The sequence below is a fragment of the Salvia miltiorrhiza genome, chromosome 7 (genome assembly GCF_028751815.1).
Source record: "Salvia miltiorrhiza cultivar Shanhuang (shh) chromosome 7, IMPLAD_Smil_shh, whole genome shotgun sequence".
In the NCBI taxonomy this organism is placed as follows: domain Eukaryota; kingdom Viridiplantae; phylum Streptophyta; class Magnoliopsida; order Lamiales; family Lamiaceae; genus Salvia; species Salvia miltiorrhiza.
This window is the reverse complement of record NC_080393.1, coordinates 51,096,316-51,118,358: the sequence shown is the minus strand read 5'-3', so window position 1 is coordinate 51,118,358 and position 22,043 is coordinate 51,096,316. Positions and strand designations below refer to the sequence as shown.

The following is a 22,043-nucleotide window of genomic DNA, read 5'->3' as shown; positions in this document are numbered from 1 at the left end:
CATTTACTTATTGAAAAATTAATGTGAATTATTTTATTATAAATTTATTTTTCATTTATTTATATTTTAATTTATTTAATATTTATATTTATTTATTTAAACATATTATTTAATTTCAATGCTTTCTATACATCAAACAAATGAGCGCACTCATTAATATAATAACAGGGCAATATCATCCCTAGGGATGGCAATCGGGTACAACAGGTACGGATAGTAACTATTCATACTCATACCCGCGAACTAAATGGATAGTGGTTTTTAACCACGAAAATATCCATGGATATCAAATGGTATCCAAACTCGCTACCCGCGGATACCCGCTACCCATCGGGTATCCGTCAACCCGCTATCCGCCGGGTATCCACCACCCGCTATTCGTCGGATACCACCGCCCGCTATTCGTCGGATACCACCACCCACTATCCATCGGATACCCGCGAAACAGAATTTAAATATAAATTTATAACAAATTTAATACAAAAAAAAAAATCAACACAAATAACATAGTTCAAATCCACATCCTTCATCCATGTTGAAATCCACAAATAACAAAGTTTAAATCCAAATTCATCAACTAAAATATAAAATTTCAATGGCTGAATTAGTGTTTGGTCCTTAGGTTTAGATTATGTTAGGGCCTTTTTTTAAGATATGATATGCTGGCCCATATCTCAAATGTATATTTAAAGCCCATATTTTTTAGATTATTTTATGGGTATTTGACGGGTATTTCACGGATAATTGACGGGTATTTTCGCGGATATTTTTCGCGGGTAAACGGGTTTCGCGGGTATGGACAGTAAGTATTCAAACTCATATCCACGAACTAAATGGATAGTGAATTACAACCACGAAACTATCTGTGGATATCAAATGCCTCTCAAACCCACCCTAATAGGTTCGTGTTTTCGAGAATATCCGTTACCCGCGGGTAAATTATCATTCCTAATCATCCCTTTTTATTTCATCAACTCCACAAAATCCATTTTCTTCTAAATAATCATGCATTCATGCTGCAACTCAAGACCAAGATTCTCTAAGACCAAGTTTATCGGCCAAAATTTGAGGGACCTGGTCGACCTCTTGTGGAAAAAAAAAACAATTCAAAGTGGTCTTGGAGAGGTGGTCGACCAAGAGAAAAAACCGACCAGCCTTGGTCTCTCTCTCTCTTCAAATTTAATTCATTGATGTCATGACATTTGTAATTATATTATTGGTTGAGTGGATTTTATTTAGATAATTGATAAAAATCATTATATCTTTTATATAAAATATTAAAAAAATAAAAAAATTATACCAAAATTTATATTTTTTTCATTTTCTATAAATAGAGACCACTCTTGCTATATTTCAATACACCTTCAAATTCTCTCATTTATCCTCTCTACATATAACTTCTATTATTTGTTTCTCTATTTTTCAATGGATGGAGACAATAATTCTTTCTTCAACTCTCAAAATTTCAATCCCTCCCAAGACTATTATCCAAATCATGCTGATATTCCAAACTTCAATGAATTCCCAGAGTTTGATTATGCTATGAATTCATAATTCTCGCATAATCCAACTGATTCTCCTATTTCTGAATATCACCAAACCTTTGAAAATTTTTCTGCAAACCCTTCCAACAATGCGCAAAGTTGGACTGATATAGAAGATATATCACTAATGTCTGCTTGGTGCTTTGTCAGTAACAATCCAATTATTGGCACTAACCGAAATAGTAAGTCGTTTTGGAAAACTGTTGCATATATGTATGAGCAAAGTCGAGCAGATAATCCAGAAATTGGAGGTCGAAGGAGCATCGAATCATTGAGGAACCGTTACAAACGCCTCAACAAAAATGTAACTCTGTGGGTTGCTGCATACAAGAAAGCATATGAGCGACGAGCGAGTGGTCAGTCTAAAGAGGATATCGAGAAAGCAGCTCAAGCAATTTACGGTAAACCTAAGTTTACTCACCATGAAGTGTTTGAAAAAGTTATGAGCAGCTATCCGAACTGGGAACTGAAATTGGATAGTACTGGTTACGTAGGTCGTTCTCACCCAGACGATGAAGACAGTGTTGACGAAAGTCGTAGCAGCTCAAAAAAATCGAGGACAGATGAAGATGTGGATCCTCCAACCGACTCCACTCCAGAAACTCCAGGTAGTGATGCTTCAAAATTTCATCGTCCTATTGGTAGGGATAAAGCTAAAGCTAAGGCTAAAAGAAAAGGAAAACAAACAGAATCACAATCTTCGATAGTTTCATATGCTTTCACTGCTGAACTACGCGAAATGAGAATCACACGCGAAAAAGAAATGAAAACATCTACGTTGAATACGTTAATGAAAAAAAACCAGTTATCTCCAGATGAGGAAGCTCTCAAACGTCGGCTAATGGCAGAACTTTATGGAATATAATCGAACTTATGATGCTTGCTTTTAATTATTGTGTTATTTAAATTATTGTTGTATGGTTTATTTATGTAATTTCAATTTATGCAATTTCAATGTAATTTTCATTTTGTGTAATTTCAATGTAATTTCAGTTTGTGCAATTTCAATGTAATTTCGCTTTATGTAATTTCAATGTAATTTCATTTTGTGTAATTTCAATGTAATTTCATTTTGTGTAATTTCAATGTAATTTCAGTTTGTGCAATTTCAATGTAATTTCGCTTTGTGTAATTTCAATGTAATTTCAATATAATTTCATTTTGTCACGACATTACCAAAAGCTTTTACTTTCGGTGGCACCACCCATGTGACTTTTGAATTATTGTCACGATATTTCCAAAAGCCTTTACTGTCGGTGGCACCACCACCCATGTGATTTCTGAATTATTGTGTAAGATAGCATCAGACACTTATCGTGCTCTTGCTTATATATTTATCCATGTACTCTCTCAAATAACAGAACAATTATCTCTTCTATACTCTACATAGAAAAAACTCCTCTTCAAAAAATGGCCTCTAGTTCTAATATTGATGCTTCAAATTCTAGCGATGATGAAGCATGGGAACAAAGCGTTGCCGAACATAATCGCCAACTTGATCGCATCATTGAGGATGTGGTCATCCATGCCGCAAGTCTATCTGTACAACCTACCAATCATGCCGTTAGAGGAAGGAGACGGTATATTGAAAGAAGACGTGAGATAGGCCATGAAGGTGTGTTCGAGCAGTACTTCTCAGAAGATCCAATCTATCCCCCATAATATTTTCGAACAAGGTTTCGCATGCGAAAGCCTTTGTTCGAACGTATAATGAACAAGCTCGTCGCCACCGATAGATTTTTTCAGCAACACCCTAATGCAGCTGGCCGTCTTGGTATGTCTCCAATTCAAAAATGTACTGCGGCTATGAGGGTGTTGGCATATGGCACCTCAGCCGATTTGCATGACGAATACTTACGAATGAGTGCCCAAGTCATTCGTAAATCAGTCATCAAATTTGTTGAAGGTGTCATTTCCAATTTCGGAGCTGAGTACCTCAGAAAGCCAACTGAAGAAGATATGGTGACTCTTCTTCATATCGGAGAACGGCGAGGGTTCCCAAGCATGATGGGCAGTATTGACTGTATGCATTGGGAATGGAAAAATTGCCCTACTGCATGGGCAGGGCAATATGCAGGACGAAGCGGCACGCCAACAATTATTCTGGAAGCAGTTGCATCACAAGACCTATGGATCTGGCATGCATTTTTTGGAACCCCAGGTTCAAGAAATGATATCAATGTACTTGATCAATCGCCTGTTTTTGACGATATATTGGAAGGTCGAGCACCTAAGATCAATTATATCGTTAATGGCCGCGAAAGGAATATAGGATATTATCTCACCGATGGTATATATCCTCAATGGGCGGCATTTATCAAATCTATTCCTGCTCCACAACTTCGAAAGCACCAGTTGTTTGCTCAACATCAAGAGGCTGCCTGAAAAGATGTTGAGCGAGCATTTGGAGTTTTACAAGCTTTTATCAAGCGGCCATGTCTTATTTGGGATCGTGATATTATGGGAAAAATAATGATTGCTTGCATCATCATGCATAATATGATAGTGGAAGATGAAAGAAGCACTTACCTTAACTATCATGATCCTACAGAATTCATCGAAGATCGACTAAGACAGAATACTCGTCAAAGTGAAGATGGAGAGGAAACTAATGATTTTGTATACTCTACGAATAGGATTGCAAGCCTAGCGAGCTATATGAGAACTAAGTCCCAACTTCGCAATAGAGAAGATCACAGCTCTCTATTACATGACTTGATCGAGCATATATGACAAAAATTTGGAGATGATAATTAAATGCGTAGTATGTATTGTTTTTTTTTTTTTTCTATTTTAAGTTTGGATTATTGTAATTTATATTTTTAGTTTGTCGTAATTTAAATTTTTATTAGTTTGTTATTTTTTGTATTTTAATTTTTTATAATATTTTAATTTATATTTAATATTATTAAAATTATTGCGAATAAAAATAATAATAAAATAATTATAAAATTGTGTTGTGGTTGGGTGGTTGGATGATTGGGGTGGTCATTGATAAATGAACAAAAATAGAGGTGGTTGGATTGTGATGAATATTAGTGATGTGAAAGAGAGAAAAATTAATTAATGGTTGGATGGTTGGGTGGTTGGATGGTTGCTGATAAAGATGGTCTAATAATGATTTATATCTTACTAAATCTGAAAAAGGGTCGTGTAAACTATGAAGTTCAAACTATTGCGATGGCTTACAAAAATGGCGTTTCTTCAACATTCTTTTCCTAGTTTCATGCCCAAAATACACTACAAGAACATAATCATAAACGTTTCATTAATTGTTTCTGCTATGAATTAGCTGAAAAATCAAACACATTCAGTCATGGATAGTCAAGACGAAATCTTCAAGAAAAATTCTTTAGCGTTTGAGCCACCTCCAACTTATATTATTCTGAAACCCACATAAAAAAAAAAAAAAAAAAAAGATCAGTCTTGAAAGCATGGTTTATACCTTCTGCTGTTCTTCTTGCTTATGCTCATCAACGTCTGCCGTTGGAGGGATTTTCTGCACAAACAAGAGCGGGCATTTTTACGATAGTCAAAAAATCATGGGTGGGACATTTCGTCGAACAGATTGTAGACACACACAAGTTGGCAAGGGAAGAGGGGGTTTACCAGATTAGGCTTGTAAATGTTGTGCACAATCGAAGCGCCGGCGAGTAGCGACGCCACGACGACGACGGACGACCATGCCAACGATGGAGTTCCCGTCGGCTGCTTCCCGCCGCCGAATCTCTGATTCATCTATTTTCGCAGGCCAACTTGTGTTACAGGCTATCTATAATAAATATTCAGAGTATCAAATGGAAAATTATTACTAGTATAAATTTTCTCAGGCCAACTTGTATCTAGATTCAAAAATATTTTAAATTAATACTAATTTGTTGTCCGTCGAATTTCGACGGGAATAAATTATTATATATAAATTTTGTTAATAATTTTAAATATAAATTTGATAATTATGCAATATGCAGATTATGAACTTCGTTTATGTACTCGTATTCGTTTTAAACTCAATTAAAAATAATTTTACTACTCATTCTTATTTTAAATTTATAATAGTAATATCCGCTAATATCTGAATATGCTTAATTTTATTAAATATCTAAATAATCAAATATAAATTGTAACGATAATTAGTTATCTATTTCAATAAAAACTCATAACATTTCAAAATAAACATTAACAATAATTAATAAAATATTAATAAATATAGAAAATTTCACGTAAACATGTAGATAATCTTTTATTTAGATTCTACAATTAGTGAAGTCTTCCGCAAAAAAATAAATGTGGATTCCTGACCATCTATATGTGTGTGTTAACAATAAATAGTACGAATAATAAAAACTAAGTATATTTTTACTTGTGCCAAACCCGATTTAAAAATAATCTTAATTATTCGACCGTCCAAACTAACAAACATATGAAAGAGAGTAACTCTCTTTCCAAACATATATAATAGTATCCGTTAAATATCCGAACACATTTAAATTTTATAAAATATCTAAATAAACAATGTAAATTGTTATAGTTATTGATTATCTAACTCAATAAAAGCTTACAATCAATATGTCTGTTTCTGGACATTACAAAGTATACATTTATAATAAATGGCATAAATTATAAAAGATTAAAAATTAATTTGTAATAAATGTAGAAATTATACATTATACGAAATTTTTTTAGAATTTATAAACCAGTCATGTCGCAAATCCAATTCAAAATTATTTTTACTACCAATTCTCGTCAAAACACGTACTATAATTGGTGAAGTTTGTTAAAATTTCGATGTGGAATTTAAGATAAATAAATTGATTATCTCAGTTGATGGAATTATTTTCCTAAAACTATACCTCACTCAGGTTAATACATAAAGATGAGATTCGATGTAAATTATTCTTATTTTATTAATTAGCTTGAGGCTAATCTGATTCACAGATTTTTTATTATTAAATGAATTGTTATGATTAGTTTTAACACAGACTAATAGTTTTTATGTATATACTATTGCCTTTTCATGGTAATTAAATTTGTTATATGTATGCTGTAATTCTTTCTTTAAAGATAATGTTTTAATATATTACAATAACACATGGATATATATATATATATATATATATATATTAAATTGATTACAAATTTAAAAAAAAGATTTAATGGCTATTTTGAAATAAAAATGAATGAGAATTGAGGAAAATTAGAATAGAGTGATTATACGACGCCATGTAGGACAAGATTTAATTTGCTATTTTATATATATAGATATGTATATGTATGACAGTACGAGTTTTTATTATGACATTTTTCTTTTTAGTCAAAAATTTTATCCTTTATTCACTTTTTTTATTTTTTCACTTACACGCAAAACACTATTTTCTTATAAATGGAGATCAAAGTGCAATTCATATAAATGAATAAGGGGGGATTTGCAAAAGTACCCAACTTTGCAAAACTATCTACAACTTTTAACCACTTTTTCTATCATCTACAACTTTTAACCATTTGTATTTTGTAATATATTTTGTCATCACACATGTACACGGTTATTTATGGTTGTCAGCAATCTTCAATAATTGTTCACGCATGAGTTGAAGGAGTGTACTATGATTCTCTATCATTTTGTCCTTTTATGATTCCCCCATCACCTTTTGTGCCTAAAATACCACCGAAGGAAATGAGTTTGAAATACCGCACATATGTAAATATTATACGAAAATAATATTTACAGGTTAAAAGGATGCAAACGATTCTCTACACCATAGAAAATATTGTCTAAAAAACTTAAAATACCATCGGAACAAATGATAATACCGCCGGTCGATATTCTCAAATATTCAGACGGTATAGTGATTATGACGATGGTATTTTCTTTTTTCGACGACGGTATTAAATTTATTTCCAACGGTATTCTAAGTACGTCTGGCTCCTTTTAATTTCACTTTCACGTGAATATAAAGTTCTTGCAAGTACACTCATGTCAATATAAAGTGATTCCTAGTACATTCACGGGTGAGTAAATTAAACATAAATTAAACACAAAGGCCTCCATATATGTTGAAAGGATGAATTAAATACGACACAAACATTCAAAACAAGTTGTCTCAAAGGCCTCCATATTTGTTGAGTTATAATTCTTCTTCTTGGAAGCTTTGGGGTTCTCAGCTGTCATTTCATTGGAGAATTGGGAGAAAAGAAATTCCATCACATATCTATCAACTAAAGGTAATTCTTACTTTTATTTTAAATACTGAAGTATATTTCGTAAATACCGTTGAGTAATGGTTTAATACCGTTGCATATTTATCATTCTAGTGTACATAGAAATTGTTGCTAATATTAGGTGTATTTTGCTTGTGGAAAATTTATCTTCGAGTAATAGCATATTACCGTTGTATAATATGTACATACCGTCGTCGAAATCTTAAATACCATCGTCAAAAAATGTAAATACCGTCGTATATCTATCATGTTAATGTCCATGCAATTTTGTTTTTAATTAAGTATTCTTTCATTCTATTCTAACAACCTTTGCATATGAGATAAATACCTTCGTAATGTTGATGAATATCGTCGATTACTTGATTAATACCATCTCCTAATAGTGTAATGTCGTTGCATATTTATCATTGTAGTGTATATAGACATTGTTGATATTATTAGGTGAGTTTTGCATGTGGAGAACATACCTTCGATTAATAAATTAATACCGTCGTCGAATATGTACATACCCTCATCGAAATGGTAAATACCATTGCTTACTCATTTAATACCGCCCGATTTCTATCATGGTAGTGTCCATGCAATTGTGTTGTAATTAAGCATTCTTTCAATTATTTGTAAATACCTTCAAATTGTAGTTAAATACCTTCGGAATGTCGATAAACACCGTCGCATAATTGTTAAATACCATCGTGTAATAGTTTAATATTTTCGCATATTCATGAATAAAGATTTAATTGATGGGTTCTTCGTAAATAATTTGGTAATTAGCGATTAATGATTTGTGGTATAAGCTAATTTATAGGAGAATATATTATTTGTATTTTAATTTATTTTATTCGTAATTTACAGATGACGGAGTGGAAAAACGTCCTTGTGAGATATGGAGGATATTGGAATGATGTCTTATATTGTGGTGGAGGTGCTACATTTGCTTATGTTCAGACAAATAACATAAGCATTTCGGAGTTAAGGCAAAATATCAATTACTACTTGATGACAAATTCACTTAGTACCGTCTACAATTTATACTATCTATCGAGATCTCGAAGTGGCAGGATCATCCGATCTCTTTTAAGTACTAATGACCAACTTTCTCGACTTTGTGCTTTTGAGGTCAAGCCAGAGGTTTATGTGACACATGATGGTGGCACTTCCCAATCGGAGCAAGAAGTTTATCGACCTTCGATCGAGATACCGTATGCATCTACTTATGAGCACCCTCCTCAGCCCACTTCATTCGAGGAGCCCATCTCAAACCACATGAGAGGTTTTGATTGGTTTGCTGATAATAATGATGATGAAGAGTATGTTCCATCAACAGACACTGATGATGAAGAAGATGAGGATGATGAAGAAGCAGAGGAGCGTGAGTCTGCTCGAGTTGATTATGGCACATTTGCTGAGCATATTGCTTGGATTCGTCGGGAGGGAGGAATCAGGCAGCTTATGTCCATGATAATGCAGACAAACCCGCAAAAGCTTGAAGAAGAGTTGGGACCCGAACAAACTGCAGAAATGAGCAATTGGCTAGTTCAGGTGGTTCCGAAGGATTTTTCAGTCAATTTATTTGGAGGTCGACTACGCTTATCTCGAGATGTCGTCGCCCTCGTCCTCCTTTCCTCTCGTCTCCTCGGTAGTTCATGCTCCTGAACACGTATATCCTGTGCAGGTCGCGGGGGAAACTGCCTACCCTCCTTCAACGGATTCATCGGTCGCTCATAGTGAACACCAATGGGCACGGGCATGACTGCCGTAGCATAATAATGGGTCGTCATCTCATAATCGTCGGGCTGGATCGCCAATATATGATGCGGCTACAATAAAAAACCAACCAAACAAACAATAATTTTTTTTTATAATTATACCGCCGAATAAATCGAGAATACCGCCTGAGTATTTAAAATACCTTCGTGCAAAATTACAGAATACCTCCAGCCGGTATTCTGAACTACTCCGGAGGTATTATCAATTTATTCGACGGTATTCTAAACTATTCAAGACGGTATTATCAAGCATAACATTGAATTTATAATGAAATAAGTACATCTTGCTCGAATAGGAGGCGTAAATCTGACACAGTGGGCCTACTTCGAAACCTCCACCTCAAACATCTGGGGTGTGCACCGCCATCCAAGTGTGTACCAACTGCAGTACCCAACTCGGGTATGATCTCAAGGGACCATACATGTAATGCCCACACCGGCCCGTACAGTTTATATTTGTCGTGTGTACTAGAGTTATTCACATACTGACATAGCAGTTGATACGTATAAGCTGCCCACGGAAATTGGGCAAATACATCAAGATCATTCACCAAAGCCCACACTTAGTCAGCCACGTTCTTATCAGACTCATACCCTAGTAGCATGCCATACAGTACTAACACGTGGGCCACACGTAATAGTAAACTCCCATCCTAATCATCAATATCATAATTCTCGAAAAGGTCAACGAGAGTCTCCACCTTAACAGTCCTCTGCCCACAACAAAATTTTCTGAACACTTCAACATTCCGGAGATCGTGGTGTGCCCACGTATCAAAGTCAGTTTCTCCAAAATTCAACCCTGTAACAAGGGCATAATCCCTCTCCGAGAAGTTTAACCTACTCCCGTTAATACAAAACCACAATCCATTATCATTTGACCGGATTTGGCGAGAAACTACACGGTGAACAACCATAGCACACTTTGACCCCAGATTCCAATCTAATAAGTGTCCGAAACAACCACTTAAAAATCTGTCCACCAACGGTTGACCACCTTTCTCATTCAATACCTTCCTAACCATTTTCAAGTATTTTGTCTTGTAATATGTCCCAACATGTGAAGCCACATTAATTGTACTCGGCCTCAAATAAATAGAATTCTCCTATAATTTAAAAATAAAAATCATTAAAAACAAATTATAATATTAAATGTAACACTTACAATTGTAAAATAATATTAAAACACAAACTTTATTGATATAAAAAGGCAAAACCCAACTAATCTAGGGAAAGCATTTTATGAGCTAGCAAATACAACCATTTTCCCCGTCTTATGTATATAATCTATTTTTCCAATCGTTCTTGATTGAGTAAAAAAGTATGTAAAATCCATTTATAATAATCCTACCAACCCCCCCCCCCTCTCCCACCCCCTCATAAGTTTTGATTATCAATTGGCTCATAGTTGTATTTTTTTAATAAACAAGTCAGTTAAGCTTTTAATAAACCAACATGCCAATTTCTCCAATCATAGTTGTTTTTTTTTGTAAGTACATTATTATTTAGCTTATTTTTACAGCGAACCCCTAGACCTCTTTTTTAACGTATAACTATTTATACAATAAGGTTGTTTAAGACAATTTATATCATCAATTAACTCGAGAGTCGATATTCAATTAAACATAATTTATTGTAATAATTATTAAGCATATATACAACAATTCTAACAAGGTAATATTCTCAAGGTACACATTACAATATTTAATGAACACGTTACAAGGTATTCTCAACGAAAAAAACAAATAAAACAATACTAATATCAAACGAATGGAGTAAATACCGCCGAAAAAACTGAATATACCATCGACAAACTTAACATACCGCCGGAAAAGTTTAAAATACCGCCTGAAAAACTTAAAATACCATCGATCGATATTCTCAAATATTGTGACTGTATAGACAAAAATCACGACGGTATTTTCAATTTTCAACGACGGTAATACAATTATTTACGGCGGTATTATCTTTTTCGTCTGAGAGTTGGCAGTAAATACCTCTTGCGGTGCATCCATGACGGAAATGGAGAGAGGCGAGAGACAAGCTGACGAGATTTCAGGTGGTAGAAAGCTGATAGCTTGCCGGTAGAGAGCTGAGGCTGAGTTCGTTCAGAGGCTGAGTTTGTTGATTCCGTCCACCGGAAAAACGGAGCCGGCGAGAGAGAGGATGAGTTCGTTCAGAGCCTGAGTTTGTTGATTCCGTCCACCGGAAAAACGGAGCCGGCGAGAGAGAGGATGAGTTCGTTCAGAGCCTGAGTTTGTTGAGAGGCGAGATGGAGACGGTGAGAGCCTAAGTTTAGTGGAGAGAGGGAGACGGCGAGGCGAGAGGAAGGCGACAAGAGGCGAGAGGTAGACGGCGAGAGGCGACAGGGAGACGACGAGAGGCGACAGGAAAATGGCAAGAGTCGAGGCGGAGATGGCGAAAGGAGACGGCGACAAGCAAGCTTGCGGCGGTATGCAGCGACAGTATTTTTTTGAGAGCCTCTCAAACCCTAATTACTTGCAGATGTGTTTCGAATGTGGATGAAAGAGACAAATGAGTTGGTAGCTTTTTTAATTTAATGCTAGGTAGGTGAGAATAAATGTTGTCATCTACACATGCCCACCACACTTTTCAGATTGTCCTTTCCAAAGTATATTAATATAAAATTGAAATGGATATAGAGTGGAGGATTTTAAAAAAGTGGGTAAAAGTTGTAGACACTTCTAAGAATTTGGGTAGTTTTGTAAATTGCCACATGAATAAGTTTCTCTCTCTCTCTCCCCCCTTTTAGGTGACTTCTTGTGACTAGGGGATTGAAAATTGATTAATGCTTTTGAATTCATAACCAGATCTATGAATTCACAAGTTAATGTTCTTGAATTCACAACCAAATCTATGAAATCACAATTGAATGTTCTTGAAATCACAATTGAATGTTCTTGAATTCACAATCAGATCTATGAATTCACAAAAATTGATTAATATTTTTGAATTCACAACTAGATCTATGAATTCACAACCAAATCTATGAAATCACAATTGAATGTTCTTGAATTCATATATATATATATATATATATATATATATATATATGAATTCTCAACCATATCTATGAATTCACAACTAAAACTAAAATTTACAACCACCTCGATGAATTCACAACTGAATCGTTACTGTTGGTTGTGAATTCGAGCTTAAAAGCTCGAATTCACAACTAGTTGTTTTTGTTGTGAATTCTATAATTCGAGTTTTAAAACTAGAATTTACAACCAACTCTATTGTTAGTTGTGAATTCAAATTTTAATGTTTGAATTCACGGCTAGAAATAGTGGTAGTCGTGAATTTGAATTTTAAAACTTGAATTCACAACTAGAATTAATGCTAGTCGTATATTTGATCGAGTTATAAACCTTGAATTCACGACTAACAATATTCCTAATTGTGAATTCAAACTTTAAAACGTGAACTCACAACCAACACTAGCTATTCAATTGTGAATTCGAGTTTTAAAGGTTGAAGTTACAACTAAAATTAGTGCTAGTTGTAAATTCGACTTGGCTGTGAATTCGTGGATAATTTTTAAATTTTTTATGTAAGGGATAAAATGGTAAGTGTGGCCAATTTTTTAATTTTTTATCTTAGTTAGTGTACAATTTTTAAACTTACTATTCCAAAGTGGCTATTTTCAAATCCACTCTATTATGAACTTAATGAGTTTAATATTAACGTTATTGAGTATTATATAATAATAATAATAATAATAATAATAATAATAATAATTATTATTATTATTATTATTATTATTATTATTATTATTATTAAATTTATAGATTGTAAATCAAATGATTTAGGTCAATCTGATTTTGATAACACTAAACCATCAATATAACAATACTAATAATCGTCATTTAATATGACAATTGTAGGCTCTTAAAAATTCAAATTGTATTATTATTAAAAATTCATATTTAACTTGCCTAAAATTAATTAAAAATAATAATAAAAAAATACTAGTAATATCAAAAGGAAAATATAACAATAAATATGTTATATTTTCAACACACTTGATTATGTAATTGCATACCTAGAATCTCCTATATTTTCAACAGCTTCTGTCAACTCAAAACTTACTTATTTGTAAACTGGTCTACCTTCACCTTACCCTTCTTTAGTTCATCTACCTTTACCCTTCTTCAACTGCTCTACCCTTTCCTCACGATGGTCTACTTTTCTCTTTCCCTTATCAAGACTACGATTAGTATTAGTGATTGTCTTTGTCATTGTCATAGTGATAGTTTGTGTGACAGCCTTAACATCCTTCACAGTCCCCCTCTTCCCATCATCAACATAAATGCTAATTGGTCTACAAGTCTTGGAGATGTGTTTGATCATTTGCATGACATGCTTATCCTCATGCAAATCCATAAAAACTAGAGTTTTAGGTACCTTATGATTATATGCTATACAATTCCAAGAAACATAATCAAGTTTATGAAAATTTCCTCTTCTAAGTTCAGATATCCAAACCTATCCTTTATCAAAATCGAATTTACTACAACATCTCCACCAGAGTACAGTCTAGTGGAGCCTAATCTAAGAAATTTGCCTCCATGATGAATGTACAGAACAAAATCATTACTACAAAGGAAAAAAAAATCATAAAATCAGTTAAATTAATAACAATGAAATACCTTCACATAAGTTTTGCAGCAAACAAAAATTAGGCCATACAATTGCGTAAGCAATTAAAGCTTCAAAATTTTACAACAGACATGTAAATGAAAATTTGGGTTTCGGAGCTTAGAAATTGGGGGCACCAAGAAAAAATCTAAAAGATTCGAAGAAAGCCCTACATGTCCTCCATTTAGCCTCCACATTAGAAGTCAATATTCATGAAATTTTGGGTCTTCTTCTCGCGTCGTTGTTACTGTGAGACGAGATAAACATGTTTTTCTCGTCGTCTTCTTCTCGTCAATTTTTCCTCCACAGTAACAGTCAAGATTACTAATGGTGAATGATTTTTAACAGTTAAATTAGGGTTAGGGTTAAATCGATTTTTAACATAGATAGTGATATGATGTAGTTTTTATTGTTTTACATAAAAAACGATGTAGTTTAATAAAAAAACGGCGTCATTTCATTTATTGCCACGTAGGCGACATGTCAGCTCGGTACTTCACCGGAGTTGAAAAGTGTGGAAAATTGCATGGGGCATTAAATTGATAGAATTGCAGACATAAAATAAAAGTTGGAAATCAACCCAAACTTACATAATTAACACTAAAAAATAAGGGGGATTATGCACTCCTTATAAAATATCTATGTTGCACAAGTGCGGGGGGCGGGTGCGGGAGCGATATGATTCGGGTGCGGGGATACGGATTTTCAAAAATTATAGGGTGCGATTCGTAAATGATACATCTATTATATTTATATATTTTATTACATATAACCAATCAAATATATATATATATATATATATAGGGTGTGGTTATAATGAGAACCACACTTATCGTGAGAACATAAGAACCATTAAAATCAATGCATCTGCTATATAAATTAATGCATTTGCGATTAAATTTAATGCATCCGAAAATAATAAAAATTTTGCTCCCTTCAGGATTCGAACCCATGATCTGCATTCATCCACCAAGATGATGCATCCACCGTAGATCTTGATGATCGAATGGCTTAAAATGGTTCTCCGTTCTAATTTTATTTAGTGGTTCTTATTTGAACCTCTCCCTATATATATATATATATATTTATATTTTTTATTATATATAAAACCAATAAAATTTATAGGGTGCGATTCGAGAATTTAGAAGAGTTAGATTAGAGAGTATAATGTATTAGTTTAAATATTTAATACTACATTTAAGTAAAAATATATAAATTGAGCCCAACAAAATAAAAGCATGACCCATGAAATTAAAAGAAGTTGGCCCATGAGATTTAATTAAAAAAAATCGGCCCATTTTCTTCACAACCCTATTCTCTCTCCTTCCTCACAACCCACCGCCCTCTCTCTCTCTAATCACGCCGCCCTTCATTTTCTCTCTCTCAAACACCTCGAGCAGCAGCACCTCCACCACCACCAATGACCTCCGCCACTCCCCTTCCTCCATTCCCATCACAAGATCCGACCCCAACAACCCCTACCCGACCACCTTCGTCCAGGCCGACACCTCCTCCTTCAAGCAGGTCATCCAAATGCTCACTGGCTCCACTGACGCCGCCGCCCCCGCCCGCCCCGAACCCTTCAGAAGCCCGATTCCGCCTGCCCTTCGGCCCACTGCCTCCTATCTGTCTTCCCTCTATCTCTCCCACGCGTTTTTGACAGCAGACGGCCAAGAAGGGCCGTCGTTGCTACTGTTCCTTTCTCGGTTGCATCAGCGGCGCCTGCCCTTCGGCCCCACCGCCCTGCTCAACCGTCTCGGATCATGCCACCTCGCCTTCTGCCAGCCAACAACCGTCCATCGAGAGTGAGAATCCCGATTCGCGAATCCGATTTTTTTTATTTTATTTTTGGGGGGATTCGCCAGGTGGCGAATCCCGTGCGAATCCCACGCGAATCGCGCCCGCACCCGCCCCCGCGCGAATCGGATACTGTACGGTGTTGTTTTTGCGCGAATCCGTGCATCGTAGTAAAATATTGAGAGGCTAACAATCCAAAATAAAAAATGAGGAGGTAAATATATTAAGGGGTTATATGATAGGTGATTATTTGCTACTTCTCTCATACTACAAACTTCATTATACTCCATTTGTCTGCGATATCGTTTCAACATTGTGGACGACGCGAGTTTTAAGAAAAGTGGTGGATAGTAGTGAATATTGTAGTGAGTGGAGTTTGGATCCCACTATTGTTGTAAGATGAAGTTTGTGGACCCTACTTCTATAAATGAAAGTGGAAACGATATCGCAGACGGATCGAAATAGCAAATGTGGAAACGATATCGCGGAAGGATGGAGTATTAACTAATACTCTCTATGTCCTGTAAAAATAGTCCTAATTTTTTTTAAAGTGTCCATAAAAAATAATCATTTTCTATTTATGGACACTATCTAACAATAGATTACCCTTCATATATTAACTTATTTTACTTATTCTACCATATGGCGGGACCCTTTCTCCACTCAAGATACAATTAATTACTTCCTCCGTCCCACGAATCATGACCCACTTTCATTTTTGGTTTGTCTCACGAAGCTTGATCTGTTTCTAAAAATGGCAAAAAATTTACCCTTTATTCACCTTTTCACTTTTTCACCTGCCACACTTAACACATAAAATATCAATTTCTTAATTCTCGTGCCGAAAAGAACTGAGTCATGCTTTATGGGACGAATGGAGTATATCATAACATACTTAATCATTTTTATTAAAATTCGTGTCACTTTTTCATAGGGCTACTTTTACATGAGAGAAAGTGAGTAATAATAATATACTCCCTCCGTTCACTAATTCATGACCTAGGGGAGGAAACACGGATTTTAAGAAAAAATATATTGTTTATTAGTTGAGTGGAGAAAGGGATCCACAAAATGTATTATTTGTTAGTTGAGTGGAGAAAAAATGTACTCAATTCGTCCCAACGAAAACGGTGCACTTCTTTTTGGCACATGATTTAAGGATAATAAGATTGTAGTGTAAAAGTATGTAAAGGTATGTGTGGTCATATTATTTATAGTGTAAAATTATTACCAAAAAAAGAAATGCACAACTTTCGTTGGGACGGAGGGAGTATTGTTTATCGGGACCCATCAATTAAAAAATATATAAATAGTTACTAAAAATGAATAGGACATGAATTGGTAGACGGACCAAAAAAGAAGTAGGATATGAATTGGTGGACGGAGGGAGTAGTAAGTACTCCCTCCGTCCCATTTCAAGTGTCTTGTTTCTTTTTGACACGGTTATTTAAAAAAATACTAATTAGATTATTAAGTGGTGTAATGTAGAGTTGAAAAGGTATTGTGGCTTCAAATATTTTCATTTTTTGTGATTATTTTTTTTCATAAAAAAAAATATTACGATATTTAAAATAGGATAAACCCAAAAAGAAAAATAAGATACTTGAAGTGGGAGGGAGGGAGTATTTATTAAGAAAAAGAAAGGCGCCTAAAGAGAAAAAAGAAAGAGAGAATTTAAGCACTCCCGCGTAGCGAGGGTTTTGGCTGGACTGAAGTTGGAAGGCTCTGCAATCGGAGAATGGCGTCTGCATCTTCCTCGTCGGGGCCAGAGATCCCATGGGTCGAGAAGTTTCGCCCCACTAAGGTGTCGGATATCGTCGGCAATCATGAAGCCGTCGCCAGGCTCCAAGTCATCGCTCGCGATGGCAACATGCCCAACCTTATTTTGGCCGTCAGCATTCTACTCTCTCTCTCTCTCTCGGTTGTCTTCAATTGGAGTTTAATTTCAAGTTTTGAGTACCGAGAATGGAAGTAGCAAATTATTCTTTGTCGAGAAACTGGTCTTCACGGTTTTGGAGGTTTTCTGTGTGGGGTTTAGGGCTAGGAGGCTCGGAAATTGTTATTAGCTGCTGCATTCGTCATTGTACTAAGTCTTTCGCTGTTTATACCTTCTGATACGGCAATTCTGTAATGTTTTTTCAATTTGCATATAAGCTCTTCAATTTGTAGCTAATGTTCTGAATTCCTAGAAAAAATTCTATGGTGGTGGTAAGCATTAATATCTCATAGGTCTATTCGCCCTCGTTTTATGTTTGAGATGGCGAAATTGTGCCCAGGAAACCAAAAGTTATGAAGAAAGATTGCTCATATATGATGAATTTGGTCACTTTTATTGATATCTATCCAACATGAGTTTGTTGAGAAGAATTTGTTATTTCTTCTGGATACTTATGAGAAGTAATGTTATCTTAATTCCTATAACCGCTTACCTATTGGGACTTTTAATCAAATAAAGAGCTGACATGAATTTCTCTTTGGATTCCTGATTAAGAATATGTATATGAATTGATTTTACATCTATGAAGATGGAAATTAGGGCTTCATCTTTTCATAATTGTTTTTCTCAGCGATCAGCCTTGATTGGTTCTTGCAGGGTCCTCCTGGAACTGGTAAGACTACTAGCATATTGGCTCTTGCTCATGAACTCCTAGGGCCAAATTATAGAGAGGCAGTATTGGAGCTAAACGCATCAGATGATAGGTAGTGAAGTATTTTCTTGTATCTGGTTTATGTGAATGGGATTTACTTGTTGCTTTTCTTAAATTTTTATTCTTATGTTTTACCAGAGGAATTGATGTTGTGAGAAACAAAATAAAGATGTTTGCCCAGAAGAAAGTTACATTGCCCCCTGGAAGGCACAAGATAATAATTTTGGATGAAGCTGACAGGTGATTACTCTTAATCATTTCAGTGGCTGTCTCTCTTTAAGGGAAATTCAATGGCATCCTTTGCTTTTGTTCATTTGGCTTTTTGTTCACATGTAGTCCTTAACTGACTTAAGTTGTTTTTTTGTTTTTTGTTTTTTGTTGGGGGGGGGGGAGGGAAACTGACTTAAGTTACTCAATATGGATCTTGTGCGTGCATGATTCTTGTATAGATAATGACCTATTCAACTCTGTCTTTCTTGCACTCATCGTGATTAAGGTCTTTTAAAAAAAAATCAATGTAAATTCTGATTTTGTGTGTTGGGTGAAAATTAGCATGACTTCAGGAGCTCAACAAGCTTTGAGGAGGACTATGGAAATATATTCTAATTCTACACGTTTTGGGCTAGCTTGCAACACTTCATCAAAGATTATTGAGCCTATTCAGAGTCGGTGTGCTCTTGTTCGGTTTTCTAGATTATCTGATCAAGAGATCCTTGGACGTCTCATGGTGGTGGTTGAAGCAGAAAAGGTAATCCCTTTTCAATTAGATTTCTGGTTCATCTACAATCTCATGCATCCTCACGTCAATCTCGTTTCTAAAGTTAACATTTTTCTGTTAGCAAGTAATTGAAAACACCGCTTTCTGCTTTCATTGAAGTGGAAATTCCAACTTGGATAGATTGTTCAACATGCTTGTGATCTTCAAATCAAATGCTTTGGCTGCAGAGTTTCACTTATTTTGCTGTTTGGACATAGAGATTGACAATGACTGCACCATTTTTATTTTAATGAATGTCTTCTTCATGAAGTGATTAAGCTGATACCTAAGGTCAAATATTCAGTCATTTGAAATAGGACTCAGTTTTGCAGAATGCTCTCTTTTCTTTTCTTATTGTAAGATTTCGTTATTTTCAGAAAAAGCTGATCTAAAAGATTTAAATCTGCCATGGTCTGCGCTTGCTCATTGGCATAGCAAAAGTTATGGTCATTGTGCATCATAATTGGTGGAAAAGAGTTAGTAGTGCCCTGTGCCTGTGGTCGGCACTTTTGGTTGCTGTTTATCTAACTTGTTTCTTGCCTGTGCACTCCTCCTGAAACTTTGTCTTATTGCCATTCATTTTTCGCTGACTCAAATATGAGATGATTATGTCAATAACACGCAAGTGGCCATGTTTTATTTTGTTGAAGAAAGTTTGAAACTTTTATCTAGTATTGGGATAAACACTTAGATCTACTGATACTTAACGTACTATTTATATTGTTATAGGTACCTTATGTTCCAGAAGGTCTTGAAGCAATTATTTTCACTGCTGATGGTGATATGAGGCAAGCATTGAACAACTTGCAAGCCACAAACAGTGGATTTGGGTTTGTTAATCAAGAAAATGTTTTCAAGGTCAGTGCGTGAAGTGGAGAATGAGTTTACATTGATCTCAAATGGTAAATAATAACTAAAACTCCGTTTTGTTACCTCCAGGTTTGTGATCAGCCCCATCCCTTGCATGTCAAAAACATGGTACGCCAAGTGATTGAGGGGAAATTTGATGATGCTTGTACTGGATTGAAGCAGCTTTACGATTTGGGTTATTCACCAACTGATATCATTACCACTCTATTCCGAATCATAAAGAACTATGATATGCCCGAGTATTTGAAGTTAGAATTTATGAAGGTTTTTACGATGCCAACGCCCAAATTTCTTCACCTTTGTGGTTCTTGGATTCTATTTCTTTCTTAATGAAACCATAGTTAAAAATTTAAGAGCAAGCTGAGAGAGTTTGCAATTGAACAAGCACTGAAATCTCTTGTGATGGTTTTACAGGAAACTGGATTTGCTCACATGAGGATTTGTGATGGAGTTGGCTCATATCTTCAAATGTCTGGTTTGCTCGCGAAACTTGCATTGGCCCGCGAAACAGCTAAAGCGGCTTAGTTAGCTGGCAAGTTGTTCTTAGCAACTTCTATCTCATCACTGTAGATTTTTGGATATTCCTATTTATGGCAACACTTATATGCTCTCTTCTTATGCAAGCTACGCTTTAGCAGAAGTAAAATGTTAACCTTGTAGCGAGTGAGGACGAGGAGAGTTGTGTGGTTGCAACATATGCTGGAAATATGTTTTGAGATGAGGATAATTTTCCCGAAATTGGAGCTTCAATGTGGTAACCATATTTGGTCTGCTCTTACTTTTTTATACTATCTAGAATTACAATTATAAATACGTCAGAACTATTTTGATTAACTAAAAGCTATTGAAAGATGGTAAATTCCTTCGTGTTTGTAATGTATTGCATGATCCCGTTTAGGTCTGAAATTCGTCGGTGAAAGCATATTTGGTTTGGGTTAATTGTGCTATGTCGATAGGTGCTTGAATTTTCTGAAATGATGCCAAAAAAGTCTTTGATATATACGTCGAATAAGGTAATTTGGGGTCATCTGGTAAAGGGTTTTTCGAATTTGGGTCTAAAACCTGGAATGAAAAAAAAAAAAAATCTCCGACGTTTGTCTTAAAATTGATGCCAATAAGAAATGGTAAAGCACTCTTCTCAAAATCCCTTTCTAACAGACTTTGTAATGATGTCAAAAAAATATAATATAAAAATAAGAATAAAAATTATCTATAAAAAAAAGGTTGCAGAAGATGAAAAAAATAAGAAGAAGACGCGGCACTTGAAGAGAAGCAAGAACGGCACATAAAGAACAAATAAGAATTAAGGTAACATAACTTTTTTTAACTAAAATGTTTATAGTATAATTTATTGGGTTCATTTCCTATAAATATAGGAATTGTGGTCAAATTTTTGTTTTTAACCTCATCTACCTTTTTGGTCAAAAAATATAGTATAAACTTTAAATTTTTTGGAATTTAATGTGAGTCCAAAAGTTCGTTGACCAATAACTTGATTATTTGGAGTCTCATGGGCAATTGGAATAGGGTAAATATCATGAAAACCCCTGAACTATACCCATTTTATCAAAAATACCCTGAAACTTTCAAAATGTTTTCTAAACCCTCAAACTATCAGGTTTTTATCAAATATATCCTGCATTTATTTTTTGGTTACAAAAAACGTGATGTAGCTCGCCGGATGCCACAGTGTAATTTATATTCTATTTTTTAAAATGACATGGAAAAAACGACTTCGTTTCGTACCATATTCTACCGCGTTTATCCCTAATTCTAGGTTATT

At 34.9% G+C, this 22,043-nt stretch overlaps 4 protein-coding genes and 1 long non-coding RNA gene across 5 annotated transcripts; 4 read left to right on the top strand and 1 right to left on the bottom strand.

The window, feature by feature from the left end:
* Nucleotides 1-1,671: 1,671 nt before the first annotated feature.
* On the top strand, nucleotides 1,672-2,409 carry LOC130994354 (uncharacterized). Its single transcript, XM_057919402.1, has one exon. The coding sequence runs from the start codon at nucleotides 1,672-1,674 to the stop codon at nucleotides 2,407-2,409; it is 738 nt and encodes a 245-aa protein (XP_057775385.1).
* Nucleotides 2,410-3,254: 845 nt separating this feature from the next.
* Nucleotides 3,255-3,929, top strand: LOC130994353 (uncharacterized). The gene has a single exon (XM_057919401.1). It carries the CDS (start codon nucleotides 3,255-3,257, stop codon nucleotides 3,927-3,929), a length of 675 nt encoding a protein of 224 aa, XP_057775384.1.
* Nucleotides 3,930-4,795: 866 nt separating this feature from the next.
* Nucleotides 4,796-5,432, bottom strand: LOC130994692 (uncharacterized). The gene is made up of 2 exons (XR_009091878.1): nucleotides 5,154-5,432; nucleotides 4,796-5,043 (listed from the first exon to the last, which is right to left on the bottom strand). It is a non-coding gene; the product is annotated as an uncharacterized LOC130994692 (long non-coding RNA).
* A 1,539-nt stretch (nucleotides 5,433-6,971) lies between these two features.
* LOC130994352 (uncharacterized) lies at nucleotides 6,972-9,413 on the top strand. Its single transcript, XM_057919400.1, has 2 exons — nucleotides 6,972-7,763; nucleotides 8,613-9,413. Exon 2 carries the CDS (start codon nucleotides 8,613-8,615, stop codon nucleotides 9,411-9,413), a length of 801 nt encoding a protein of 266 aa, XP_057775383.1. The 5' UTR covers nucleotides 6,972-7,763.
* An 8,203-nt stretch (nucleotides 9,414-17,616) lies between these two features.
* Nucleotides 17,617-20,998, top strand: LOC130994691 (replication factor C subunit 2). Its single transcript, XM_057919761.1, has 7 exons — nucleotides 17,617-17,876; nucleotides 18,579-18,685; nucleotides 18,772-18,873; nucleotides 19,186-19,381; nucleotides 20,120-20,248; nucleotides 20,330-20,524; nucleotides 20,675-20,998. Exons 1-7 carry the CDS (start codon nucleotides 17,724-17,726, stop codon nucleotides 20,783-20,785), a joined length of 993 nt encoding a protein of 330 aa, XP_057775744.1. The 5' UTR covers nucleotides 17,617-17,723; the 3' UTR covers nucleotides 20,786-20,998.
* The last annotated feature ends 1,045 nt before the right edge of the window (nucleotides 20,999-22,043 follow it).

Bases quoted from the DNA above. Each gene is read 5' to 3' on its own strand.
- LOC130994352 (XM_057919400.1), top strand. From the start codon at position 8,613: ATGACGGAGTGGAAAAACGTCCTTGTGAGATATGGAGGATATTGGAAT.
- LOC130994354 (XM_057919402.1), top strand. From the start codon at position 1,672: ATGTCTGCTTGGTGCTTTGTCAGTAACAATCCAATTATTGGCACTAAC.
- LOC130994691 (XM_057919761.1), top strand. From the start codon at position 17,724: ATGGCGTCTGCATCTTCCTCGTCGGGGCCAGAGATCCCATGGGTCGAG. The intron at 18,686-18,771 runs GTAGTGAAGTAT...ATGTTTTACCAG, and splicing joins CTAAACGCATCAGATGATAG to AGGAATTGATGTTGTGAGAA. The intron at 19,382-20,119 runs GTAATCCCTTTT...ATATTGTTATAG, and splicing joins TGGTGGTTGAAGCAGAAAAG to GTACCTTATGTTCCAGAAGG.
- LOC130994353 (XM_057919401.1), top strand. From the start codon at position 3,255: ATGAACAAGCTCGTCGCCACCGATAGATTTTTTCAGCAACACCCTAAT.